General features: G+C 42.2%; 1 protein-coding gene across 1 annotated transcript in view; it reads left to right on the plus strand.

The window, feature by feature from the left end:
- LOC138979016 (phosphatidylinositol 4,5-bisphosphate 3-kinase catalytic subunit delta isoform-like) overlaps nt 1-23,005 on the plus strand; it is a 164,418-nt gene that overhangs the window by 20,553 nt on the left and 120,860 nt on the right. Inside the window, exons 3-5 of the mRNA XM_070351832.1 lie at nt 7,502-7,597; nt 13,331-13,463; nt 21,570-21,670. Coding sequence (XP_070207933.1) covers nt 7,502-7,597; nt 13,331-13,463; nt 21,570-21,670 — 330 coding nt within the window. The remainder of the gene's footprint in view (nt 1-7,501; nt 7,598-13,330; nt 13,464-21,569; nt 21,671-23,005) is intronic.

Here is a 23,005-nt window from a genome sequence, read left to right on the forward strand (position 1 = left end):
CTGTACTGAGCTTGCTGTTTGACTCTCTCTCTCTTTCTCTCTATCGCAGTCTCTCTCTCTGTCTCGCTCTCTCTGTCCCTCTGTGCCTGTCTCTCTGTCTACGTCTCTGTCTCTCTCTCTTCCTCATTCTTTCTTTCTTTCTCTCCCCCCCCCCCCCCCCCCCCCCATATCCCTCTCCCTATGTTTTTCTCTTTCTTTTTACCTCTCTCTATATCTGTCTGTCTCTCTTTGTGTCCGTCTGAAAGTCTCTCTCTCATATCTTTTTTGCTCTCTTTCTATCTCTTTCTCTCACATCCTTGGCACGCGTGCGTTTCTCTCTCTCTCTCTCTCTCTCTCTCTCTCTCTCTCTCTCTCTCTCTCTCTCTCTCTCTCTCTCTCTCTCTCTCTCTCTCTCTCTCTCTCTCTCTCTCTCTCTCTCTCTCTCTCTCTCTCTATTTATGTTGCGATTTTTGATCATCATCATCATCATCATCATCTTCATCATCATCATTTACACCATATAATCATTATTAGCATTAGTGTAAACGTTGGTATCGTGTGAATGTTACTGTCGATCACTTTACATATATGTAACCTCAATTAACATGTTGTATGTTCCGCTTTTGATTTGTATGTTGCTTACTTTGTCATTTTAATGTTTATGTTTATTTGCTTGTTTGCTTACTTGTCGATTGTTTGCTGGTTCGTTCGTTTACTTTGTTTATTTGTCGTGTTGCTTTACTTGTTTATCTTTTATAAGACATTTGTATTAGAAGTAAGGACCGGTTGTAAGAAAAGGCGTCGCCTTAAACCTCTATCCTTGAAAAATAAAGTTCCATCATCATCATCATCTCTCTCTCTCTCTCTCTCTCTCTCTCTCTCTCTCTCTCTCTCTCTCTCTCTCTCTCTCTCTCTCTCTCACTCTCTCTCCCTCTCTCTCCCTCTCTCTCTCTCTCTCTCTCTCTCACATATAAACACACACTCGTAGACGCGCGCATACGCAAGCATGCACACACACTCACACGCACGCAAACGCAAGCACACACACACGCGCGCGTGACTGCGAGTTTGTATGTACGTGTGTGTTTGCGTGTGTGTGTATGTGTGTGTTTGTGTGTGTGTGTATGCGCGCGCACGCACGTGTGATTGTGTGTGTATGTATGTGTGCGTGTGTGTGTTCGTGTGCGTGTGTGTACGCTTGTTTGTGTGTGTGTGTGTGTTAGTGTGTGTGTGTTAAGGGTGGTGTGTGTGTGTGTGAATGTGTGTTTGTGGATGTGTGTGTGTGTGGGTGGGTTGTGTGTGGTTGTGTGTATGTATGTTTGTGTCTGTTTCTGGGTGAATGTATGTGCATAAGTGTGTTAGGATGTAGGTGTGTGTGTGTGTGTGTGTGTGTTGCCTTTTTCACGAGATCAATCTTATTATTGGAAAGGCTGACGACCACAAACATTCAGAGCGAGAAGAATGCGTGCAGAAAATGACTTGCGGGTTATAGTGATGAGGCATAAAGAGGGAAAGAACTCTCTCTCTCGCTCTCTCTCGCTCTCTCTCGCTCTCTCTCGCTCTCTCTCTCTCTCTCTCTCTCTCTCTCTCTCTCTCTCTCTCTCTCTCTGTCTATCTGTCTCTCTTTCTGTCTCTATCTCTCTCTTTCTCTCGCTCTCTCTCTGTCTCTCTGTCTCTGTCTGTCTCTCACACACACACACATTCTGTATGTCTGTCCGTCTGTCTCCCCCCCTCTCTCTCTCTCTCTCTCTCTCGCTCTCTGTCTCGCTCTCTTTCTCTTTACCTCTCACTGTCTCTGTCTCTCGCTCTGTCACTCTCTCTGTCTCTCTCTCAGTCTCTCTCTCTCTTTCTCTCTCTCTTTCCCCCATCCCCCACCTTCATATCTCCGTTCAATGAAGTGTGTGGGTGTATTTGCTTGTTTGCGTGTGCGTATGTGAGTGGCTCTGTTTGTGTGTTTGTGTATGTTAATGTGTGTGAGTGAGTGCGCGCGTGTGCTTGCGTGTACGTAAACATGTGTGTGTGTGTGTGTGTGTTTACGCGTGCGTGTGTGCGGAAGGGCGAGAGGGGGGGCGGGAGAGAGGGAGAGGGGGTCGAGAGAGAGAGAGAGCGAGAAAGAGAGAGAAAGGGAGGGAGAGACAGACAAACAGACGGACAGAGAGAGAAAGATAGAGACAGAGACACGGAGAGAGAGAGAGAAAGAGAGAGAAAGCGCACACGGGTTATTTACTCCTAAACCTTCACCTTTGATCAACCTTTATTGACTGACATGAAGACCACAACACTTTTTCACGGAATCAACAAGAAATCCAACTGTGAATCTGACCAACAAAAAAAGGAAAGCCCCTGCTTATCCACGTGGGGTACGAAACACACACACACTCACACAGATATCCTGAGGCCCAATGCTGTTCCAAGTGCAAAGCGCGACTGTTTGCATGATCGCCCCCAATATGCATGCATGGACTCGGCCGTCAGCGAAGAGACGGGTCCATTTAGTTGAAAGTAGGTAGAGAGGGTAGGACAGTTCGCCGCAAACATAGCGTTGCCTACAACATGAAAACTTTTTGTCTCTTCGCGAACAGATCGTTAGCTCTTGGCAACGCACCCCTGGTGTTTACATCCAACACCCTAGTATATATGAAGTCTTATATCGCGCGCGTATCTCCAGACTCGGACTCAAGGCGCAGGGATCTATTTATGCCGTGTGAGATGGAATTTTTTACACAATACATCACGCATTCACATCTACCAGCAGATCGCAGCCATTTCGGCGCATATCCTACTTTTCACAGCCTATTATTCCAAGTCACACGGGTATTTTGGTGGACATTTTTTATCTATGCCTATACAATTTTGCCAGGAAAGACCCTTTTGTCAATCGTGGGATCTTTAACGTGCACACCCCAATGTAGTGTACACGAAGGGACCTCGGTTTTTCGTCTCATCCGAAAGACTAGCACTTGAACCCACCACCTAGGTTAGAAAAGGGGGTAGAAAATTGCTAACGCCCTGACCCAGGGTCGAACTCGCAACCTCTCGCTTCCGAGAGCGCAAGTGCGTTACCACTCGGCCACCCAGTCCATTTTTGTGAGTGGAGAGTGGCAAGCAGAGGCTATACCAACTGGTCTCCACTGCCAGGCATGGGAATGGTCCTCTGATCCACTAATTTCAGAGGTTTAGAAATGACTTTTCAGAGAGGAAAAAAGTCAAAACTTCAAAACTCGAAAATACATTTTTATTCTCAAATTGCTCAGGCGTTTTTAACCAAAACAGTTCTGAAGGCGAAAAGGCTGATTGGCTTCATCTCGTCTTGGTGAGCCCAGTAATTAATTATGATACTGACTTTCGCGCAACGGAATTTGGTCTAGTGTGCCGAGACAAGACGCGTCCCATGCGTTTTGGCGAAGATGTATTCGATATCAACCATCCTTCGACGCGGATAGTTTAAACAACGAAAAGGGTAACCAGTGAAAACGGGAATGGACATCCAAAATCGGAAAAGTTGGTTACAACGAAGAGCTCATTGGTGAAAACTTGACCTGCCTGGTGCTGCTACATGCACTCTTTGAACGAAAGAAGGGGAACCTCCCATAACGACCCCTCCTAAAAACGACCCCCTCCATTTGCCGACTGATTTTCTGGGCACGGACGCCTTTTACATTGTAACTAATCAACCTACCAACAAAAGGTCAATAACAACTTTCACCTTATTAACTGTGAGTGTCAAAGTTCGTAATTACCCAGCACTCGTGCCTGTCATTCATAGCCACGCAGGCCGTCATAAGCCAGGTGTGGTAGTCAGCAGTCACTAGTGCATGCACATCTAGTGGCCAGCGGCTGTCCCATCTCACCATTTGCTTGCACAAAGGGAAGGACTGCCAACAACTCAATAATTAAAGAGCGGATGCTGCTCAGTGCTAACAGATCCGCTAGCATTCTATTTTGCTTGTTCTGCGTGTTTATTTGTGTACATATTCTGTGCTCGCCTACTGAGTGAATGAGTTATCCTGAAAAATGTACAAAACTTCTCTTGACTTGACTTTGTGAGGTGTTATCTGTCAATGCATTGTGTCTTAGTTCATCTTCATTTTAAATCATTGAGAGGTGGTGTTTACATAGCAACTTCAACAAAACAACGGAATCTTTTGACGCTAGAAGATAACGTATGTAGGTCATAGAGAGAAGCAACAAAGGTACAACTGCAAACGGAATCACAAAGAGTCTGGGAGTGGAAAAAACACACCAGATTCAATCAATAATCAAAGACCAGGAGTCTATTCGCAACAGATTAGAGAAAGCGTAGAAAAAGAAGCTGCCTCCCCTGTGACGAAATTCTACCGTCAAATTCCCAATACATTTTACAACCAATTTTTCTGGACATTTTCAAGGTCGTTAGTGGGAGGTTTTACTGTATTTTACGCGAATCGTGGTGTTGCTATTAGTGTCATAGCCCATGTCAACATCATGTCTGTCAGCGTCAAACGCAAGGCAAATGATGACAATGTTGCACCAGCCAAGGGAAACCAAACACTCAAGTTCACCGACTGGCTTTTTCAAACGATAACCTAAACAACATAAAGCATCAGGTTCAACCGGTGGTAAACTTCTTTTTGTCTTGTAAACCAACTCCTTCCTGGTCCGACCTGGTCATTTTCAGTTGACCCTCATACAGTCACTTTTTTGTTGTTTCTGTTTCCTTTTTCCCCTTTATTTTGGAGAAACATACTGAAGACAGTGTGTGCATAACTTCTTCATTGAGAGAGAGAGAGACAGAGTAAAGATAGGTTTGATCAGATAAAAATGTGTCATGTGTTGACTAAAAGTGTGAGCATTCAGCAATTGCTAGCAAGAAAGTGATAAACTATGTACAGTATCACTGCATGGGCATAACTTAAGATATTTTTTTTGAAAGTTGGAGGTTGAATTCCTTTTATTTTATGAGAGAAAAAAGCTTGGTTTTGTGCCCAAACCTCCTCAGATTGCATACATTTTGATCTTTCCTTCAAACATTTTCCAGGGGGGCATGCCCCCAACCCCCCAAGATTTCAGAGGTTTTTCTTCTGAGCAATTCCCATGCCTGACTGCAACAACTGCAGAGTGGTTGAAGCACTGATCCACAAAACCAACACCATCAGCAGCAAGTTCAAACTCGACACTCAGGTTGTCTTCCTGACTGATGCCCTGTCTGTGCTGCAAGCAGTCAACAACACCAACCTGCCTCAACTTGCAAAGACGGTAGTACTGCAGTGGATCCTCTCACACTGTGAAATAGAAGGGAACGATGAGGCGGACAAAATGGCGAAACTAGGTGCAAAGGACAAGCAAGAGAGAGAAATAGCAAAGAAGACGGGAACACACAGGCCAGGTATTACACCACTGATCACATCGACTCAAGCAAGAAGAAAACGCAATAAGTTCTACAGAGATGAAAACTCTGCACAACAACCCCCATCCCCCCCTCGACACACGAGGGCTGCCAACTGTCAAGGCCTGACCAAGTAACAATCTTCCGCCTAAGAACAGGGCATAACAGACTCCATGAACATCTGCACAAGAAATTGCCTACTGTGCCCTCCCCTGTGTGCCCCTGTGGGCAGAACAAGATGCAGCCCACATCCTACAGGATTGCAGGATCCTCAACCAACTGAGGAGTGAGGAGCCCAGGCCGACTCCTCATATCCGTTTGTTCGCCCTTCCTTTGTGTTCTCGAAATTGTTCCCGAAATTGGGAAATTGTTGTAATGGAAAGTTATACATTAAAAGAAACAGGTGAAAACTGGCGTTTTTGTTTTGCTTTGTGTTCTTCCTTCTGGAACTGAATGTCACTTCTGAGGGAAAAACTGAAGTGTTTTTTTCTTTTTCTTCTTTTCTTAAATAGCAAAATTTTCATCATATGTGTATTTTATCTACCAGGAAAACGTAACACAATAGAAATTTTTCATCCCTTTAAGTTGTTTTTTCCCCCCACCAACTCTAATTATAAACAAAGAAGTTTTTGACTGTGACTCAGCAAAGATTGTAAGGAAGAGTAACGGGGGAGGAAGAACAAATTCTGCGACCTTAACGCCTAAGAACTCAGTTCCTTGATTTCTGAGTCGTTTTTCTTCTTTTGTTTGTACTTAAAGAGTAGTGTCTGTTTTATGGTCTTTTCAGCACTGCCATGCGATATCACATTTTACCGGCACGGTTGGCCTAGTGGTAAGGCGTCCGCCCCATGATCGGGAGGTCGTGGGTTCGAACCCCGGCCGGGTCATACCTAAGACTTTAAAATTGGCAATCTAGTGGCTGCTCCGCCTGGCGTCTGGCATTATGGGGTTAGTGCTAGGACTGGTTGGTCCGGTGTCAGAATAATGTGACTGGGTGAGACATGAAGCCTGTGCTGCGACTTCTGTCTTGTGTGTGGCGCACGTTATATGTCAAAGCAGCACCGCCCTGATATGGCCCTTCGTGGTCGGCTGGGCGTTAAGCAAACAAAACAAAAAAACAAAAAAATATCACATTTTCCTGAGACTTTTACCCCCCAACATTCAATGATCAGGCATTTGTTAAGGAGATGGGAAAAGAGCCGCGGAGGGGTGCTCAATATAACTCATCTGAGCGATTGGTTCTTTCATGATCACTTGACAGTCTTTCGCCAAACACTTGGTTACTGGGATTATAAAGCTGTAGACAGTCTGCTGACTGTTGACCCCTCAAACTGCGTTAAAGAAAGCACTTGACACACCACATTGGTTACATTACAATTACCCTGAACGTAGATATTTTGGGAAAAGTTTGTTCATTCATTCCTCTTTCGGAGGCAATAGACATATATATATGAAAAGAAAAAAGTTTTCTAAGCGAAATTTGATTTGCGAGTGCCCCATTCAACCGGATGCCTGCAGAGAAGAGCCATTGGTATAGCTAGTCACATGGTACAGGCTAATTTTAACCGTGTATGAGCCACTGATTCTGTGTGAAAACGACATGCGCTGTTTTGTTAAAGATTTCCGGTTTCCTAACTTGTAATTTCTTACGCCTGGACATGATTAATGAAGCTGTAGATTACACAGTTGTGTTTTTAAAGAGGGCAAGAACCGATGATGCTTTCAAGCATCAATCGACCTGCCCCTGTTTATGCTTCATTGCATCATGCGGCAGGGCTCCGGTGATGCATTCAAGCCTCATAGGGTGTGAAAGGGTTTAACATTTGAATGTTAAATGTATGATCTATGAGCATGAAGCTGAAATGTAAGGAAAATACAACTTTTTGCTTGGTAAACATTTTCAGATGAAAAATTTTAAAACTAAAATGTGGTCTTCAATTTGCAACCAAAATCTAAGAAACAAAAGGATATATATTATCAGTTTAAATTTAGACAAGAACAGTAAGTGAGCAGCCAGACTCTACTGGCACCTGCAGCTTACGATGGATGAAAATCATTAGTTAATTACATTTTAGGAGAATGGCGTGCTTGATGTTTCTGTTTTAATATTCTTTGTACCCATTATTTTCAATTAACTTTCAGTACATCGTGTTTCAGTCCCTGTGGCGTGAGGTTCCTAAATACCCCCTGAATACAAAGCTGAAGAGAGAGGACTCATACTGTTTTATGTTCGTGAACAAGGTTGGAGAGAAGGTGAGTCAGAAGGTTACAGAGGGGTCTTCTGTAGTGAGTGAACTTCCATAAAAGGCTTGAAGGTCGCTTCATGTAGAATATCACAATAACAAGAGTATTAAGTGCCAATAAGAACAAAAACAAGCCAGGTAAAGCGACGTCAAATCATTAAGGCGAATAAGTGACCGATATGTATGTTAGGCAGTGTCTTCTCGATATGATGCCTTTTTGTTTAGAAAATCTGCACATCAGAGTCACAGGCGATGGCCTGCAGTGTCGCTCAGCATGCGTCGTGCCCAAACTCATGTGACCTCAGGAAAAACATTGTCGGCGATCACTCTAGGCAAGCGATCATTGCTGCAATTTAATAAATCTTAACCTTCGCCGGTGGTCGTGGGTCCGTGTGGACCCAGAAGGGTGTTTAATTGCAACTATCTCTTAAACTAGTTGGAATTTTTTAATGAGCTTTTAAGAATGCCTCAGGCACCTAAAAAGCTCTTATGTCCTAAAAGATCAATACATTTCAGCGAGAAGTAATTAAAAAAACAAAGGTCAAATTTGGACTACAAACGGAAGACATCGTGGGGCTGTGCGGACCCATGTTTCTCAAAGAAAGAAAAAGCGTGCATCCCCTTCTGTAGACGCCTTGGGGCCATGTGGACCCATGCTTCTCAAAGAATGAAAAACGTGCATACCCTTTCTTGAAGTTACTCGCCCGGCTGGCGAGTTAAAATTGTTAGATTTGGACATCCCTGCGAATGAAAACATACACCTTATGATCTAAAGTCAACCTTAAATGCTGAGAAACATAATTCGAATTAAGATTAAGTTAACTGCTTATTTTGAAGATGACAGGCCACTTAACCTTTGCCAGGCCGGGTTATCGACTACACATGGAAGACATCGTGGGGCCATGTGGACCCATGCTTCTCAAAGAAGGAAAAACGTGCATACCCTTCTGTGCGGACCCACGACGTCTACAGAAGGGTATGCACGTTTTTTCCTTCTTTGAGAAGCATGGATCCACATGGCCCCACGATGTCTTCCATGTGTTGTCGATAACCCGGCCTGGCGAAGGTTAAGTGGCCGGTCATCTTCTGTGTTTCATGGTTTATTTAGGGGGTTGGGATGTAGGGGTGGCAAAATGCATGCGCGAGCTGGCTGGCACCTGAACCGAAACAACGATTCAGTTGTGAAGCTTCGAAGTCGGACTGGAAATGCTGGTTTGAGACGCGATAGCTGATTAGCTCTGAGAGAAAGTGCAACAAAATAAGCTCGCTATTCGGGTCAAGGGTTACTTGATTCAAAATAAGCAGTTAACTTAATCTTAATTCGAATTATGTTTCTCAGCATTTAAGGTTGACTTTAGATAATAAGGTGTATGTTTTCATTGGCAGGGATGGCCAAATCTAACAATTTTAACTCGACGCCAGCCGGGCGAGTAACTTCAAGAAAGTCACTAACCGGGCAGAAATTTCTCTGGCCCGGTACATACCACAGTTGATCTTCAGACGGGCGCAGTGGCGTGGTGGTAAGACATCTTCCTCCTAATCAGAAGGTCGTGAGTTCAAATCCCGGCCGCTGCCGCCTGGTGGGTTAAGGGTGGAGATTTTTCCGATCTCCCAGGTCAACTTATGTGCTGACCTGCTAGTGACTTAACCCTCTTCGTGTGTACACGCAAGCACAAGACGCACAGAAAAGATCCTGTAATCCATGTAAGAGTTCGGTGGGTTATAGAAACAGGAAAATACCCAGCATGCCTCCCCCGAAATTGCCGTATGCGCTAAAGTACAACCAAAAGGGTCGCATTTGACCAGAATTTTCATTGGCCAGCCGGGCGAGTTGCCGGGCGGTTTCTACTAGCCCGGCGCATTTTATACTCGCCCCTGGCGACCGGGCGGACGATTTGGCCGCGCTGACACAATCCATATCGTGAAAAAGACGGTTGTTGATCAGAGATACGGCAAAAATTCCTTGTTTGCTGTGACCGACGGTGTGGTGTTTGAGTATGATCTAAACGAGGGATACGTAAGGGACTGGTGCCCTTTAGGGTGTGAAGGAATTGGACCGTCAGAAATTTACAACAATGTGAGAAGGTGGCCACAAGTTGATCCTTTGAGATTCGCCCAGGATATTGAAAGAATGAAGGAACACATCCAGGCATGCTGTCGTGTAGTCAAGCAAATAAGGCAAAGTAACACTGATGCCAACACCCCTTCAGCCGTGACCCGTGACAAGGAATGCTGAGACAACCCTGCGCCACGAAGCAGACCGCATGTGTGAGATTAACTGCGTTGTGTGCCATCCTGACCAACTCACGATTGGTTCATCCATAGATACAATATCTTGTGAAAGCACGAATTGAACAAAGACAAACATTGCTGTGCCAGCAAAAAATAACATGGGCAATCCATGCTAAGAACTCTTTGTACATATCGCGTCTCGATCTCCCTTTCACCAAATCCCAACCTGTGTATGGCTGCCAGCTTCACAGTAAACAATGTGTCAGTCTCTCTCTCTCTCTCTCTCTCTGTCTCTCTCTCTGTCTCTCTCTCTGTCTCTCTCTCTGTGTCTCTCTGTGTCTCTCTGTCTCTCTGTCTCTCTGTCTCTCTCTCTCTGTCTCTCTCTCTCTCTCTCTCTCTCTCTCTCTCTCTCTCTCTCTCTCTCTCTCTCTCTCTCTCTCTCTCTCTCTCTCTGAGGCAGAATTTCTTCCAAACAAAAAAATTTTAATGACAGATTCAAAAATGATTGCTTTGCGTTCTTTATCAGTTCTCAAATCCAAAAATATATAGATATTTCATGTTTTCTTTAAAAATGTGCACAAGTTAAGAAAATCGGTGTTCGCGGAGACACGCTCTGTCCGTTCGGGTTTCGGCTACCTAGCCTTACTTGTCTCTGTGATAACTGATTCTTGGCTTTCAGTGTTCATCTTGTAGCAGCAAGTTGACTCGATGTTTTGTTATTAACTCACACAAGTGGATTTGTTTGTTCGTTTGCAAAAATAATGTTTGTGTGTTGCCAACACTGTTGGTTAACACCAAAAACAATACGGTGTTGTTACCAATAACTATTTCAGTTTTTCCCGACTGCATTTTGTTTGGAATGAGCTCTGAATTTAAAGCAAACAAAGCTTGTTACTATATACTATGGCTTTTTGTTATCTGTCTCGTGTTTTTGGATCCCATGTTACGTTAAACATGTGTGATGTTACACAACTTTCGGACCACCCCTCGTATCCAAAAAGCATAAATTTATCTTTTGTTTACCATGGCACCATGTCATATGTCTAAATCTTTCACATAAACCATAAAAACAACCTATTCAGACAATTTCGATTTTCACGATGCATGTCACACTTTTGGTACACAGCTTTATGGAATGACCCATTTACACTTTGTAAAAAACACTTCTAAAAAAATATATCAGTTATAAAAAATTAAACACTTTCTAGACCTACGCACATGGAAACTGTTTTTTTCAGGCATCATAATATTCAGTTAACTATTGACTATGCGCCCACAGTGTGGGACTCTGCAAGTGCAAACACTTTAAATCACTTGTGCTCTTTACATAGACGAGCGGTTAAATTAATTCTTTAAAAAAATACATCTCTTTCTACATCTGATTATAAAAGATTAAAGATTCTTCCTATCAAATTAAGAGTTACCTATAACAAAGGTGCGATGATGCATAGAATTATGTCGGGGAATGCACCTTACACTCATTGTCTCAAATGTCAAACTGAATAATTCAAGAAAACTAAACAAATTAATTACCCCAACCCCTAGAATTGACCTGTACAAGTCAAGTCTCTCTTATTCTGGCGCCCTATTGTGGAAACCATTCCTGATATAATTAAAATGCAAGTCAGTGAAACATCATTTAAGGAACACTACATGCTGTTTCTCTTGCAAAACGTGTAAGCACTACAATGTACTATACTATTGTGCAGCTGATAAAATATCGATACTCTATGATTGTATTGAAACATGATCATACATAATGCAATGAGGACATTTTTTAAACAAGTAAATAATTCTTTGATATAATATTCCATCATTGTTTGATATTCAAAATGCATATTGAAATGTCTTTTTAATTTTTGGATATATATATAAATTATGTAAATTGTATTGTAGTTAACTTAACTTCTATTTCTTCTTGTTATTAATCCAGTTACCCTCAATGGGCGAGGGCTGGATGAAAAAAAGCATGTTTACATTGCATATTCTGTTACCCTCAAAAAATAAATTGCAATTCAATTCAATTCTCTCTCTCTCTCTCTCTCTCTCTCTCTCTCTCTCTTTCTCTCTCTCTCTCTCTCTCTCTCTCTCTCTCTCTCTCTCTCTCTCTCTCTCTCTCTCTCTCTCTCTCTCTCTCTCTCTCTCTCTCTCTCTCTCTCTCTCTTCCCCCATTCATAGAGTATTATAAGGAATCAATATTTATCATAAGCAGTGAAATATATTTGAGGCGGCATACTAAAAAACTCCAATATAGTGAACTTCTTTGACAAAATGAGATTTTAGTGTCATATATACTGGAACACAATAAATGCTGAGCAACGTGCAAAAAATCAGATTAATTCTTTCTTTCTTAGGTTGGAAAATTCATGCTTCTGAAGGCACTGGGTCCCAGTACCCAAGTTTGTAAAAATGGTCAAAGATAGTTGGACATTCTGCACTTCAAGTGTTATCACAATCATCCAAAATAAGCAAAAGACGCTAATAAACTTTCATGTTTTCTGAAGTTTGTTTAGTATTTGCATAAATTAGACACTGTAAATCTGAACATACAATTTCACCTCAAAAGAGTTTTGTATGACCAGATTTTTCTGCACGCCTCCCACCACCATCACCACCCTCAGTTAGTATTTGTTTTTGTGTCTTTTTACATTTAGTCAAGTTTTGACTAAATGTGGTGTATGTGCGTGTGTGTGTCTGTGTGTGTGTGTGTGTGTGTAGAGCGATTCAGACTAAACTACTGGACCGATCTTTATGAAATTTGACATGAGAGTTCCTGGGTATGAAATCCCCGAACGTTTTTTTTCATTTTTTTGATAAATGTCTTTGATGACGTCATATCCGGCTTTTCGTGAAAGTTGAGGCGGCACTGTCACGCCCTCATTTTTCAACCAAATTGGTTGAAATTTTGGTCAAGTAATCTTCGACGAAGCCCGGACTTCGGTATTGCATTTCAGCTTGGTGGCTTAAAAATTAATTAATGACTTTGGTCATTAAAAATCTGAAAATTGTAAAAAAAAATTAAAATTTATAAAACGATCCAAATTTACGTTCATCTTATTCTCCATCATTTTCTGATTCCAAAAACATATAAATATGTTATATTTGGATTAAAAACAAGCTCTGAAAATTAAATATATAAAAATTATTATCAAAATTAAATTGTCGAAATCAATTTAAAAACACTTTCATCTTATTCCTTGTCGGTTCCTGATTCCAAAAACATATAGATATGATATGTTTGGATTAAAAACACGCTCAGAAAGTTAAAACAAAGAGAGGTACAGAAAAGCGTGCTATCCTTCTTAGCGCAACTACTACCCCGCTCTTCTTGTCAATTTCACTGCCTATGCCGTGAGCGGTGGACTGACGATGCTACGAGTATACGGTCTTGCTGCGTTGCATTGCGTTCAGTTTCATTCTGTGAGTTCGACAGCTACTTGACTAAATGTTGTATTTTCGCCTTACGCGACTTGTTTTCATTTTTAATGTGTTCAAATGGGCATTTTTACAGGAAGAGATCTTGGATGAAAGTCAAAATTTGAATGATGTGCGCCCCTTCTGGCCAGTATTGAAGCTGGTTGAGAAAAAGGGCGATAAAACCTCAAAGACACTTGACCGCAGCGTCAACAACCTCATTGGCAAAGGTCAGTAATGATATCTGGTACTCGGATAAAGATTTTGAAGACAGTGCTATGAATGACAATAAAAAAAGAAGATTTGAAAGACTTAAAAGACCAGAAAACAGTCATATATAAACTTGGCCAAAAAATTATTGCAACAACTTTCGCACGCTAACAAAAGCGGTAAAACGCAATCTATTTTAGTTCAACTTTTTATGCTGGAAAAGGTAATTATGTCCACCGTTTATATCATTTGTCCGATCGGTGGTAATTTGTATAGGCATCCCGTTACAGCCTGTCAAACAAGGTCACCCCTAAAATTGACCTGACAAAAACCATAGCCCCGTGTTTTAAAATCTGCAAAAAATCAGAATGTGCACTTACCAAACACTTCTGACTCGTTAGAAAGGCCATTCAATTTCCAGTTCAAAGCATTTTGTTTGATGCACCTTACTTCTCTAGTCTTTGTGTAGCCTTTTAACAAAGGCGGTAGGGGTCAACCGTTTCAGAGGCCAAAAAAGGCACGTTTTGCGGCCATTTTTGAGGGGGTCCTCCACTCAGAGAGCCATATCTGCTTAAGTTCTCAATTAATTGCTTTAGAAATTCCAGAAGTTATGACTAATAGGCTGACCAAAATCTGTTGATGCATGTCTTATTACGCAACGTTTCCGAAAGACCTAAACAAATATTCGTATTAATTCAGGGTTTAAGGACAAAAAATCGTGACATTGCATGCTAAGAAAAAAATGGTAGGGGCAACTGGTGCCAAAGTTTCAGGCAGATCTGAGTGCTGGTTTACATTTGCTGAAGATGGGAACACGCACGAAAAATTATCGATCACCGTCAATGGTAACGTATACAGTCGCTTTAGAGATTAACAGTCCCAGGCCTGTGCTAACTTGGTTGTGGTTATTTCTGTCCGGAGCCCTGTGCTCGGTGTGATACGCTTTGGTGATTTGATGGTTATAAGAGACTGCGGCGGGCGCACAGTAGTGCGGTGTGTGTGTGTATGTGTGTGTGTGTGTGTGTGTGTGTGTGTGTGTGTGTGGGGCTTTTGTTGTATATTGACTCATGTTAATTACAGCTCAGTTCAGCCCTGTCTCTCTTTCTCTCTCTGTTTAATTAATTGTCTGTTCTACCCTCTTGTCTGCTTCTGTCTGTCTCTCAGAGAGAGAGAGAGAGAGAGAGTGTGTGTTTGGGTATGCATGCTGTTTTGGTGTATCTGTTCTTCTTCTGTTCTTCTTGGTTGGGATGATGGTGGATTTGTTTTTGTTTTTTTGTGTGCTCTTTTTCTTTTTCTATTTTTTTGGGGGGGGGGGTACCACCATCGACTGCTTGCCGGACCGGGACGGGCCTTTACGAAACTTTGGGTCTTGCACAGATGTATGTTTTATAGTGTTCGGATGAGCGGTTTTGTTCTTCTGTACATGTACTCTTTTGTCGGTTTTTTTTTCCACTCTTGATTTTCCTCATCGATAAGGATATAGGTTTGTTTTGTCTGTGAGCTTTTGTCAAAGAATAACCGACATCCTTTTTCGCGTATATTTGTTCGCTTATATTTTAGTTACGCGTTGCTGTTACCGTTTTGTTTGCATGATGTTGTTGTTGATTGTTGAAGTTTATCCCAGCGAAGCTGGAGGTATCCCGTGAACGCTAATTATACTGTAATCGATTTGAGAAATGTGCATACCGAATAATACATGATAAAGAAGGATTCTTTGTGCCTGAAAATGGGCCACAGTTGGAGATGGAAGTTCACCAAAAATTGGGACCATACTAACAAAAATACGGTGGGTAAAATTGGCGCCCCCATTTTTTGAGCAAACGCCACCCAAGGCCGCTTTGGACGGGTAGAAATTCCGTAGTTTCCAAGTCTATGGATAAAGCTCGCGTAAGAAGAATACGTCACGGTCGAAAGTCTTTGACGTCAATTAATGCATCATGACGTCATGCCTCCCTGTAGTCTTTCTCTCTCGCGCGGTGTGTGTGTTTGTGTTCATTTTGTGCACATGTGTTAGTGTTACTGTTTGTGTGTGTGTGTGTGTGTGTGTGTGTGTGTGTGTGTGTGTGTGTGTGTATTTGTGTGTGTGTGCGCACGCGTGCATGAGTCTGTACTCGTGTGTGTGTGAGTGTGTGTGTGGTGTGTGTGTGTGTGTGTGTGTGTATTTGTGTGTGCGCACGCGTGCATGAGTCTGTACTCGTGTGTGTGTGAGTGTGTGTGTGGTGTGTGTGTGTGTGAATGTGTGTGTGTATTTGTGTGTGTGTGTGTGTGTGTGAGTGTGTGTGTGTGTGTGTGTGTGTATTTGTGTGTGCGCACGCATGCATGAGTCTGTACTCGTGTGTGTGTGAGTGTGTGTGTGGTGTGTGTGTGTGTGTGTGTGTGTATTTGTGTGTGTGTGCGTGTGTGTGTGTGCGCATGCGTGCATGAGTCTGTACTCGTGTGTGTGTGTGTGTGTGTGTGTGTGTGTGTGTGTGTGTGTGTATTTGTGTGTGTGTGCACGCGTGCATGAGTCTGTACTCGTGTGTGTGTGAGTGTGTGTGGGGTGTGTGTGTGTGTATTTGTGTGTGTGTGTGTGTGCGCGCACGCGTGCATGAGTCTGTACTCGTGTGTGTGTGTGAGTGTGTGTGTGGTGTGTGTGTGTGTGCATACGTGTATGTGTGTGCGTGTATGTGTGTTTGTTTGTAAAGGTGTGTATGTCTGTCTGTCCATATGTGCGTATGGGTGTGTGTTTTGTGTGTATGAAGTTTTTGTGAGAGAGTGAGTGCGTGTGAGTGAGTGTGTGTATGTGTGCGTGTGTGACTTGGGGTGTGTGTATGTGTGTGAGTGTGTGTGTGTGTGTGTGTGTGTGTGTGTGAGTGTGTGTGTGTGTGTGTGTGTTTAAGAGAGAGAGAGAGAGAGAGTTTCTTTCAGTCTGGGTGCGCGCATATCTTCATAATTATATTCTTGAGGATTCCGGGATATTCGTGCATGAACGTTTTTAGAATCAGTTCTTATTCAGTGTAAAATATATAAGACTTACTCGCTGTAGTTATATATTGCAAGCAGATGCAAAAGCAAATTAAATAAATTATGGTTTTGATGATGTGTGTGCGATGATGTGTTGCTCGTACAGACTATCACTGTACTGCAGTTCAACCAATGTTGGGGTTTGTTAAATAGTCTCGGTCAACACAAGAACTCCGTCTTTCTTGGGTGATGTACATCAAGAACGTCAAGCGCGTCGAGATCGTCGATTTACATCATATGTATTTTAACGCGTCACAGCATAATGGTGGTTCCACAGCAGTTCCTTTATCCCAGCGAAGCTGGAGGTATCCCACGAACGCCATACTGTAATCGACTTGAGAAATGTTCACACCGATAATACATGATAAAGAAGGATTCGTTGTGCCCGATTATGGGCTACAGTTGGAGATGGAAGTTCACCAAAAATTGGGACCATACTAACAAAAACTGATACGGTGGGTAAAATTGGCGCCCCCATTATTTCAGCAAACGCCACCCAAGGCCGCTTTGGACGGGTAGAAATTCTGTACTTTCCAAGTCTATGGATAAAGCTCGCGTAAGAAGAATACGTCACGGTCGAAAGTCTTTGACGTCAATTAATGCATCATGACGTCATGCCTCCCTGTAGTCTTTCTCTCTCGCGCGGTGTGTGTGTTTGTGTTCATTTTGTGCACATGTGTTAGTGTTACTGTTTGTGTGTGTGTGTGTGTGTGTGTGTGTGTGTATTTGTGTGTGTGTGTGTGTGTGTGTGCGCACGCGTGCATGACTGAGTCTGTACTCGTGTGTGTGTAAGTGTGTGTGTGGTGTGTGTGTGTGTGGGTGTGTATTTGTGTGTGTGTGTGTGTGTGTGTGTGTGCGCACGCGTGCATGAGTCTGTACTCGTGTGTGTGTGTGAGTGTGTGTGTGGGTGTGTGTGTATGTGTGTGTGCGTGTGTGTGTGTGTGTATTTGTGTGTGTGTGTGTGCGCACGCGTGCATGAGTCTGTACTCGTGTGTGTGTGGGGTGTGTGTGTGTGTGTATTTGTGTGTGTGTGTGTGTGTGCGCGCGCATGCGTGCATGAGTCTGTACTCGTGTGTGTGTGTGTGTGTGAGTGTGTGTGTGGTGTGTGTGTGTGTGCATAAGTGTATGTGTGTGCGTGTATGTGTGTTTGTAAAGATGTGTATGTCTGTCTGTCCGTATGGGTGTGTGTTTTGTGTCTATGGAGTTTTTGTGAGAGAGTGAGTGAATGCGTGTGAGTGAATGTGTGTATGTGTGCGTGCTGGTATGTGTGTGTGTGTGTGTGTGTGTGTTTGAGAGAGAGAGAGAGAGAGAGAGAGACGGACGATTGGTCTTTCGCTGGGGGTATGCAGTGCCTTGGCAATGCACATCTACTTAATTGTTGTTCTTCTTCTTATTATTATTATTCTTGCTTTTTGTTTTGAACAAGTACTCACATTCTCTCTCACGCTTTTCAATTTCAAAGATTGAAACCTGTTTATTTAAATCTCTCTCTCTCTCTCTCTCTCTCTCTCTCTCTCTCTCTCTCTCTCTCTCTCTCTCTCTCTCTCTCTCTCTCTCTCTCTCTCTCTCTCTCTTTCTTTCACTCTCACTCAGTCTCTCTGTCTCCAACACACACATAATCACGAACAGACTCAAACATATACACACAGGCAAACACACACTCTAACACACACACACACACACGCACACACACACACACACACACACACACACACACACACACACACACACACACACACACACACTGACTACCGCGCGCCCACCGCAAACTCTTATAACCATCAAATCAGCACAGCGTAACGGCTGTAAAACTCTTCGGAGACTGTATTCAGTACCAAAGACGATGATCGATATTTTTTCTTGTGCGTTCCCATCTCCAGCAAATGTAAACCAGCACTCAGATCTGCCTGAAACTTTGTCGACGTTTGCCTCAACCATTTTTTTCTTAGCATGCAAAGTCACGATTTTTTGTCCTTAAACCCTGAATTAATACGAATATTTGTTTAGGTCTTTCGGAAACGTTGCATAATAAGACACGCTTAGTATACACGTTCACCAAGATTTAGGTCAGCCTTTTGGTCATAACTTCTGAAATTTCTAAAGCAATTAATTGAGAACTTGAGCAGATATGGCTCTTTGAGAGGAGGACCCCCTCAAAAATGGCTGTAAAACGTGCCTTTTTTGGCCTCTGAAACGGTTGACCCCTACCGCCTTTGTCAAAAGGCTACACAAAGACTAGAGAAGTAAGGTGCATCAAACAAAATGCTCTGAACTGGAAATTAAATGGCCTTTCTAACGGTAGTCAGAAATGTTTGGTAAGTGCACATTTTGATTTTTTGCAGATTTTAAAACACGGGGCTATGGTTTTTGTCAGGTCGATTTTAGGGGTGACCTTGTTTGACAGGCTGTAACGGGATGCCTATACAAATTACCACCGATCAGACAAATGATATGAACGGTAGACATAATTACCTTTTCCAGCATATAAAGTTGAACTAAAATGAATTGCGTTTTACCGCGTTTGTTAGCGTGCGAAAGTTGTTGCAATAATTTTTTGGCCAAGTTTATATATATATATATATATATGTATTTACCAAACTTAATAGCCTTGTGGATAGTACATCATTCTACAGTGTTTCTCTCCTGGTTGGAGCAGAAAACAATTGTTATTACCATTTCAGTGCACCATTTGACCTATCAGGACAGATTCTAGGTGATCCGCTAATTGTTATAACGGTCAGGTGTTTATCATGCTAAAAATAAACAAAACAAAATAAAAATTTGAATTAACATTATCACCGTGACTTATTCTAAATATTAACACTTCAAATGTTGTCAGATAATACACCTTTTATCTAAAAGAAATACCGAAAAGCCAGTTTTGTCTGTATAGGTACTTCATAGAAAGGTATGGCTCCACCCACCTTACCCCCCGCGGGTTAGGGGGAAGAATTTACCCGATGCTCCCCAGTAAGAGGCGACTAACGGATTCTGTTTCTTCTTTTACCCTTGTTAAGTGTTTCTTGTATAGAATATAGTCAATGTATGTAAAGATTTTAATCAAGCAGTTTGTAAGAAATGTTAAGTCCTTTGTACTGGAAACTTGCATTCTCCCAGTAAGGTCATATATTGTACTACGTTGCAAGCCCCTGGAGCAATTTTTTTATTAGTGCTTTTGTGAAAAAGAAACAATTAACAAGTGGCTCTATCCCATCCCCCCCCCTTTCCCCGTCGCTATATAACCTTGAACGGTTGAAAACGACGTTAAACACCAAATAAAGAAAGTAAAGAAAGACCACCCACCTTCTGAGTGTGCAATGCCGACTTGCTTACTAGAGAATGTCGTTGTCAAAGTTCTGAAGAATCAAGTGAAATTGGGTCACTCAATTTACGTCAAATATATCTTTGCATCATTTCCTTTCTGTCTGTTGTCGTTTCAAAACAACCGAAAAACAACATAGTTTTAGGTGAGTGATTGGCTGACCCAGGTCACAAGAATGCTTTGACTGCCGGCTCATGCTGATATCCTTTTTCTCTACATGTTTGTTATCATTTGCTAACAGTCAGCATGTACGAAATAACGTTTTATTACCGTACAATTTGACTAAAAGACATTTTGAAGCGACTCAGCGAATTAGACAATTCAGCCGCAGTGGGAACTGGAACTCTCCTATCTGATTATGCCTGTCGGTCAAAGCATTCTCGTGTCCAGGGTCAGCCAATCACTCACCTGCTGCTAATTAGGTCTTCAAGGCATATCTTCCCCAATGCCCTAGCAAAGCCCAATGCGCTAGTGGGTCACCAGGTAACCACATGAAATTCTTCATGTCACTTGATTCATTTTGCCGTGGACACCCGTCGTTTGCACATGTGAAATATGCACTTCAAAAGGAGGTGACCGACATAACAAGCTAAGAGTGAGAGGCCTTGCCAAGGAGTGGAATTTCTCGATTTTATAGGGAGTGTTAAGGAAGCTACCGTACTTTCTGGGTCATAAGGCGCGACTTTTTTCCTCGAGTTTGATCCCTGCGTCTTGTATAACGAAGCGCCTAATCCGTGTATGAAATACGAAAAAAATCAAAGAGACCGCCAGAGTACCAGTCAAACAACTTGTGATAATGCATGTTTCAGCTACTAGGTACTACCCTGGCCAAGTTTCCTCTCAAGACATCAAAGAGACCGCCCCATAGGTTAAACTCGGTCACTGACCCCGGTGCAGGAAATGTTTCCTCTCTCAGATCTATGACAGGGGAACCACCTCTCATAGCAAAAACTGGGTCATTGACCCCTGGGAAGAAGGTCAGTGTCTAAACAAGGCAACCCAGCTATCACAATGGACCTGCCTTTGATCTCGCCGCACACACAGAGCACACATATTTCCACTCTGTATTCTTCCTTTGATGTGCGGCTTATTTTCAGGCTTATTTTCATTCTTCGACCCTTTGTTACCGGTATACTTTTTTAATTTTGGTGCGCCCTATCAGCCCCCTGCGCCCAATGGGTGACTGGATTACAATTTTGTTTAAAAAGAAGGGGGTGCGCCTTATGCGCTGTTGCGTCTTGTAACCCGGAAAGTACGGTATTAAGCTATTAACATCAAGGCCTCAAAAATTATTTTATTTCCAAAATTGTAATGGTTCGATCGCCTAAATACGAGAAACAAAATGTGAATCGTCTTAGATAAAGGGGAAGATGGAAGTAGCAGAGAATTAGCTGTACCTGTTGAAGATCCTGTACTCTCTAGTGACATGGAAAAGTAGGCCAGGATGCACAAAAACAACAAATGCACAATTCTTCCAAAGGCAGAAACGGAAGTAAAATGGTAATGTGCATGCCCTTGACAGCTGGGAGAATTTAGTAAATCAACGAAAATCGTACAAGCAACAACAATAAGACAAATGTATCAAATTATTCCTGCATTCTAACTTCGCTTGAAAGGTCAGGAAGGAAAGATCTTTCTTAAGTGTGCTTATGACTCAAGGTATTGTGGAGTTGTGATAGTTCAAATTTGCTTACATAGACAGATTTGTTCTGACCCTTGCAAGTTATATTGTGCTTTCGCTCTGACTGTATCCGAGTGACTGTATGTGAGAATGAGGTATAATTGTGTACTGTTGACTTAGGGCCGCACAAATTGGATTCCTACCAGCCAGCAGAGATTGAGCACTTCCGCAAAAAGATGACGGAGCTGTATCAGGACATCAACACTGCACGCAGAGGACAGGTAACGCCCTCTTTTTGTGAATTTGGTGCTGTTTGTTGTGGATTGTAGGTCACAAAAAGCATTTTATACAGGCAGGTTTCACGGTATTGATTTCAGCCATTTCCCATTTTCTCACACTTCCAGTCAAACATAAAACTGTGAAATACTGTGAACATGGATGTTATTGTAATTAATTAGGATCAGTACCACACAAAACAAAGAAAAAAATTATACGCAGAGTCTTATTTTCCATAGAAAATCAAGCGAAACGAAAGTTACCCCCAAAACGTGAAAATCTATCAAACAAACTTGATGCAAGCCTGACTCCAGAAAGAAGACAGAAAACCACTAATACTAAATGATTTACATAAAGTTTAAACATATAACAGATTTTCACAACAAAGTTCCTTGCCTGAGGCTGTCTATATGTTTGCATGCAGATGTCCTTGATCAGAACGCCATTTTCACCTAAACCGGCCGGCGAAATGTTTTTTTTCACATTTCAAGGTCTCCATACACTAACAAAAGTCACATGTTTTGAAAGTGTATTTATGTGTGTACAAGATAAAAACAGATAAGTACTTCTTTATCATTTTTTTAATGGCAGAAATAAACTTATACTATCGATACCCCCTAATTTAGAAAACGGCAAGAAGAGCCAAGATACCTGTTTCATTAACAAGGAACACTTTTTTGTTCATAAAAAGACACTCACTCATTTTGATATAAAATAATAATCAATTGCATACATATATGAATACAGAATGTTAAACAAATCTACTTTTATTTTAAGTGGAAAAAACACACAACAAAAAACACGCACATAAGTGACGCACACAAACTGAAGGCTTACCACCAAAGACTGTGGGTACCCTAACTACTCTCCTCACATAGGGAGGGGGGAGATAGAAGGATCCCTAAACAAAGCCTGCCTCAACACGACTTTAGTAGGTAGCCGTGCCTGCTTGGTCATCCAATTATGCCGTCGAAAAACAGAAACAAAGAAGAACAAGTCGCGTAAGGCGAAAATACAAAATTTAGTCAAGCTGTCGAACTCACAGAATGAAACTGAACGCAATGCAATTTTTCAGCAAGACCGTATACTCGTAGCATCGTCAGTCCACCGCTCGTGGCAAAGGCAGTGGAATTGACAAGAAGAGCGGGGTAGTAGTTGCGCTGAGAAGGATAGCACGCTTTTCTGTACTTCTCTTAGTTTTAACTTTCTGATCGTGTTTTTAATCCAAACATATCATATCTATATGTTTTTGGAATCAGGAACCGACAAGAAATCAGATGAAATTGGTTTTAAAACGATTTCGGAAATTTAAAGGCACAGTAAGCCTCCCGTAAACCATC

Source organism: Littorina saxatilis, linkage group LG10, assembly GCF_037325665.1.
Source record: "Littorina saxatilis isolate snail1 linkage group LG10, US_GU_Lsax_2.0, whole genome shotgun sequence".
Classification (NCBI taxonomy): domain Eukaryota; kingdom Metazoa; phylum Mollusca; class Gastropoda; order Littorinimorpha; family Littorinidae; genus Littorina; species Littorina saxatilis.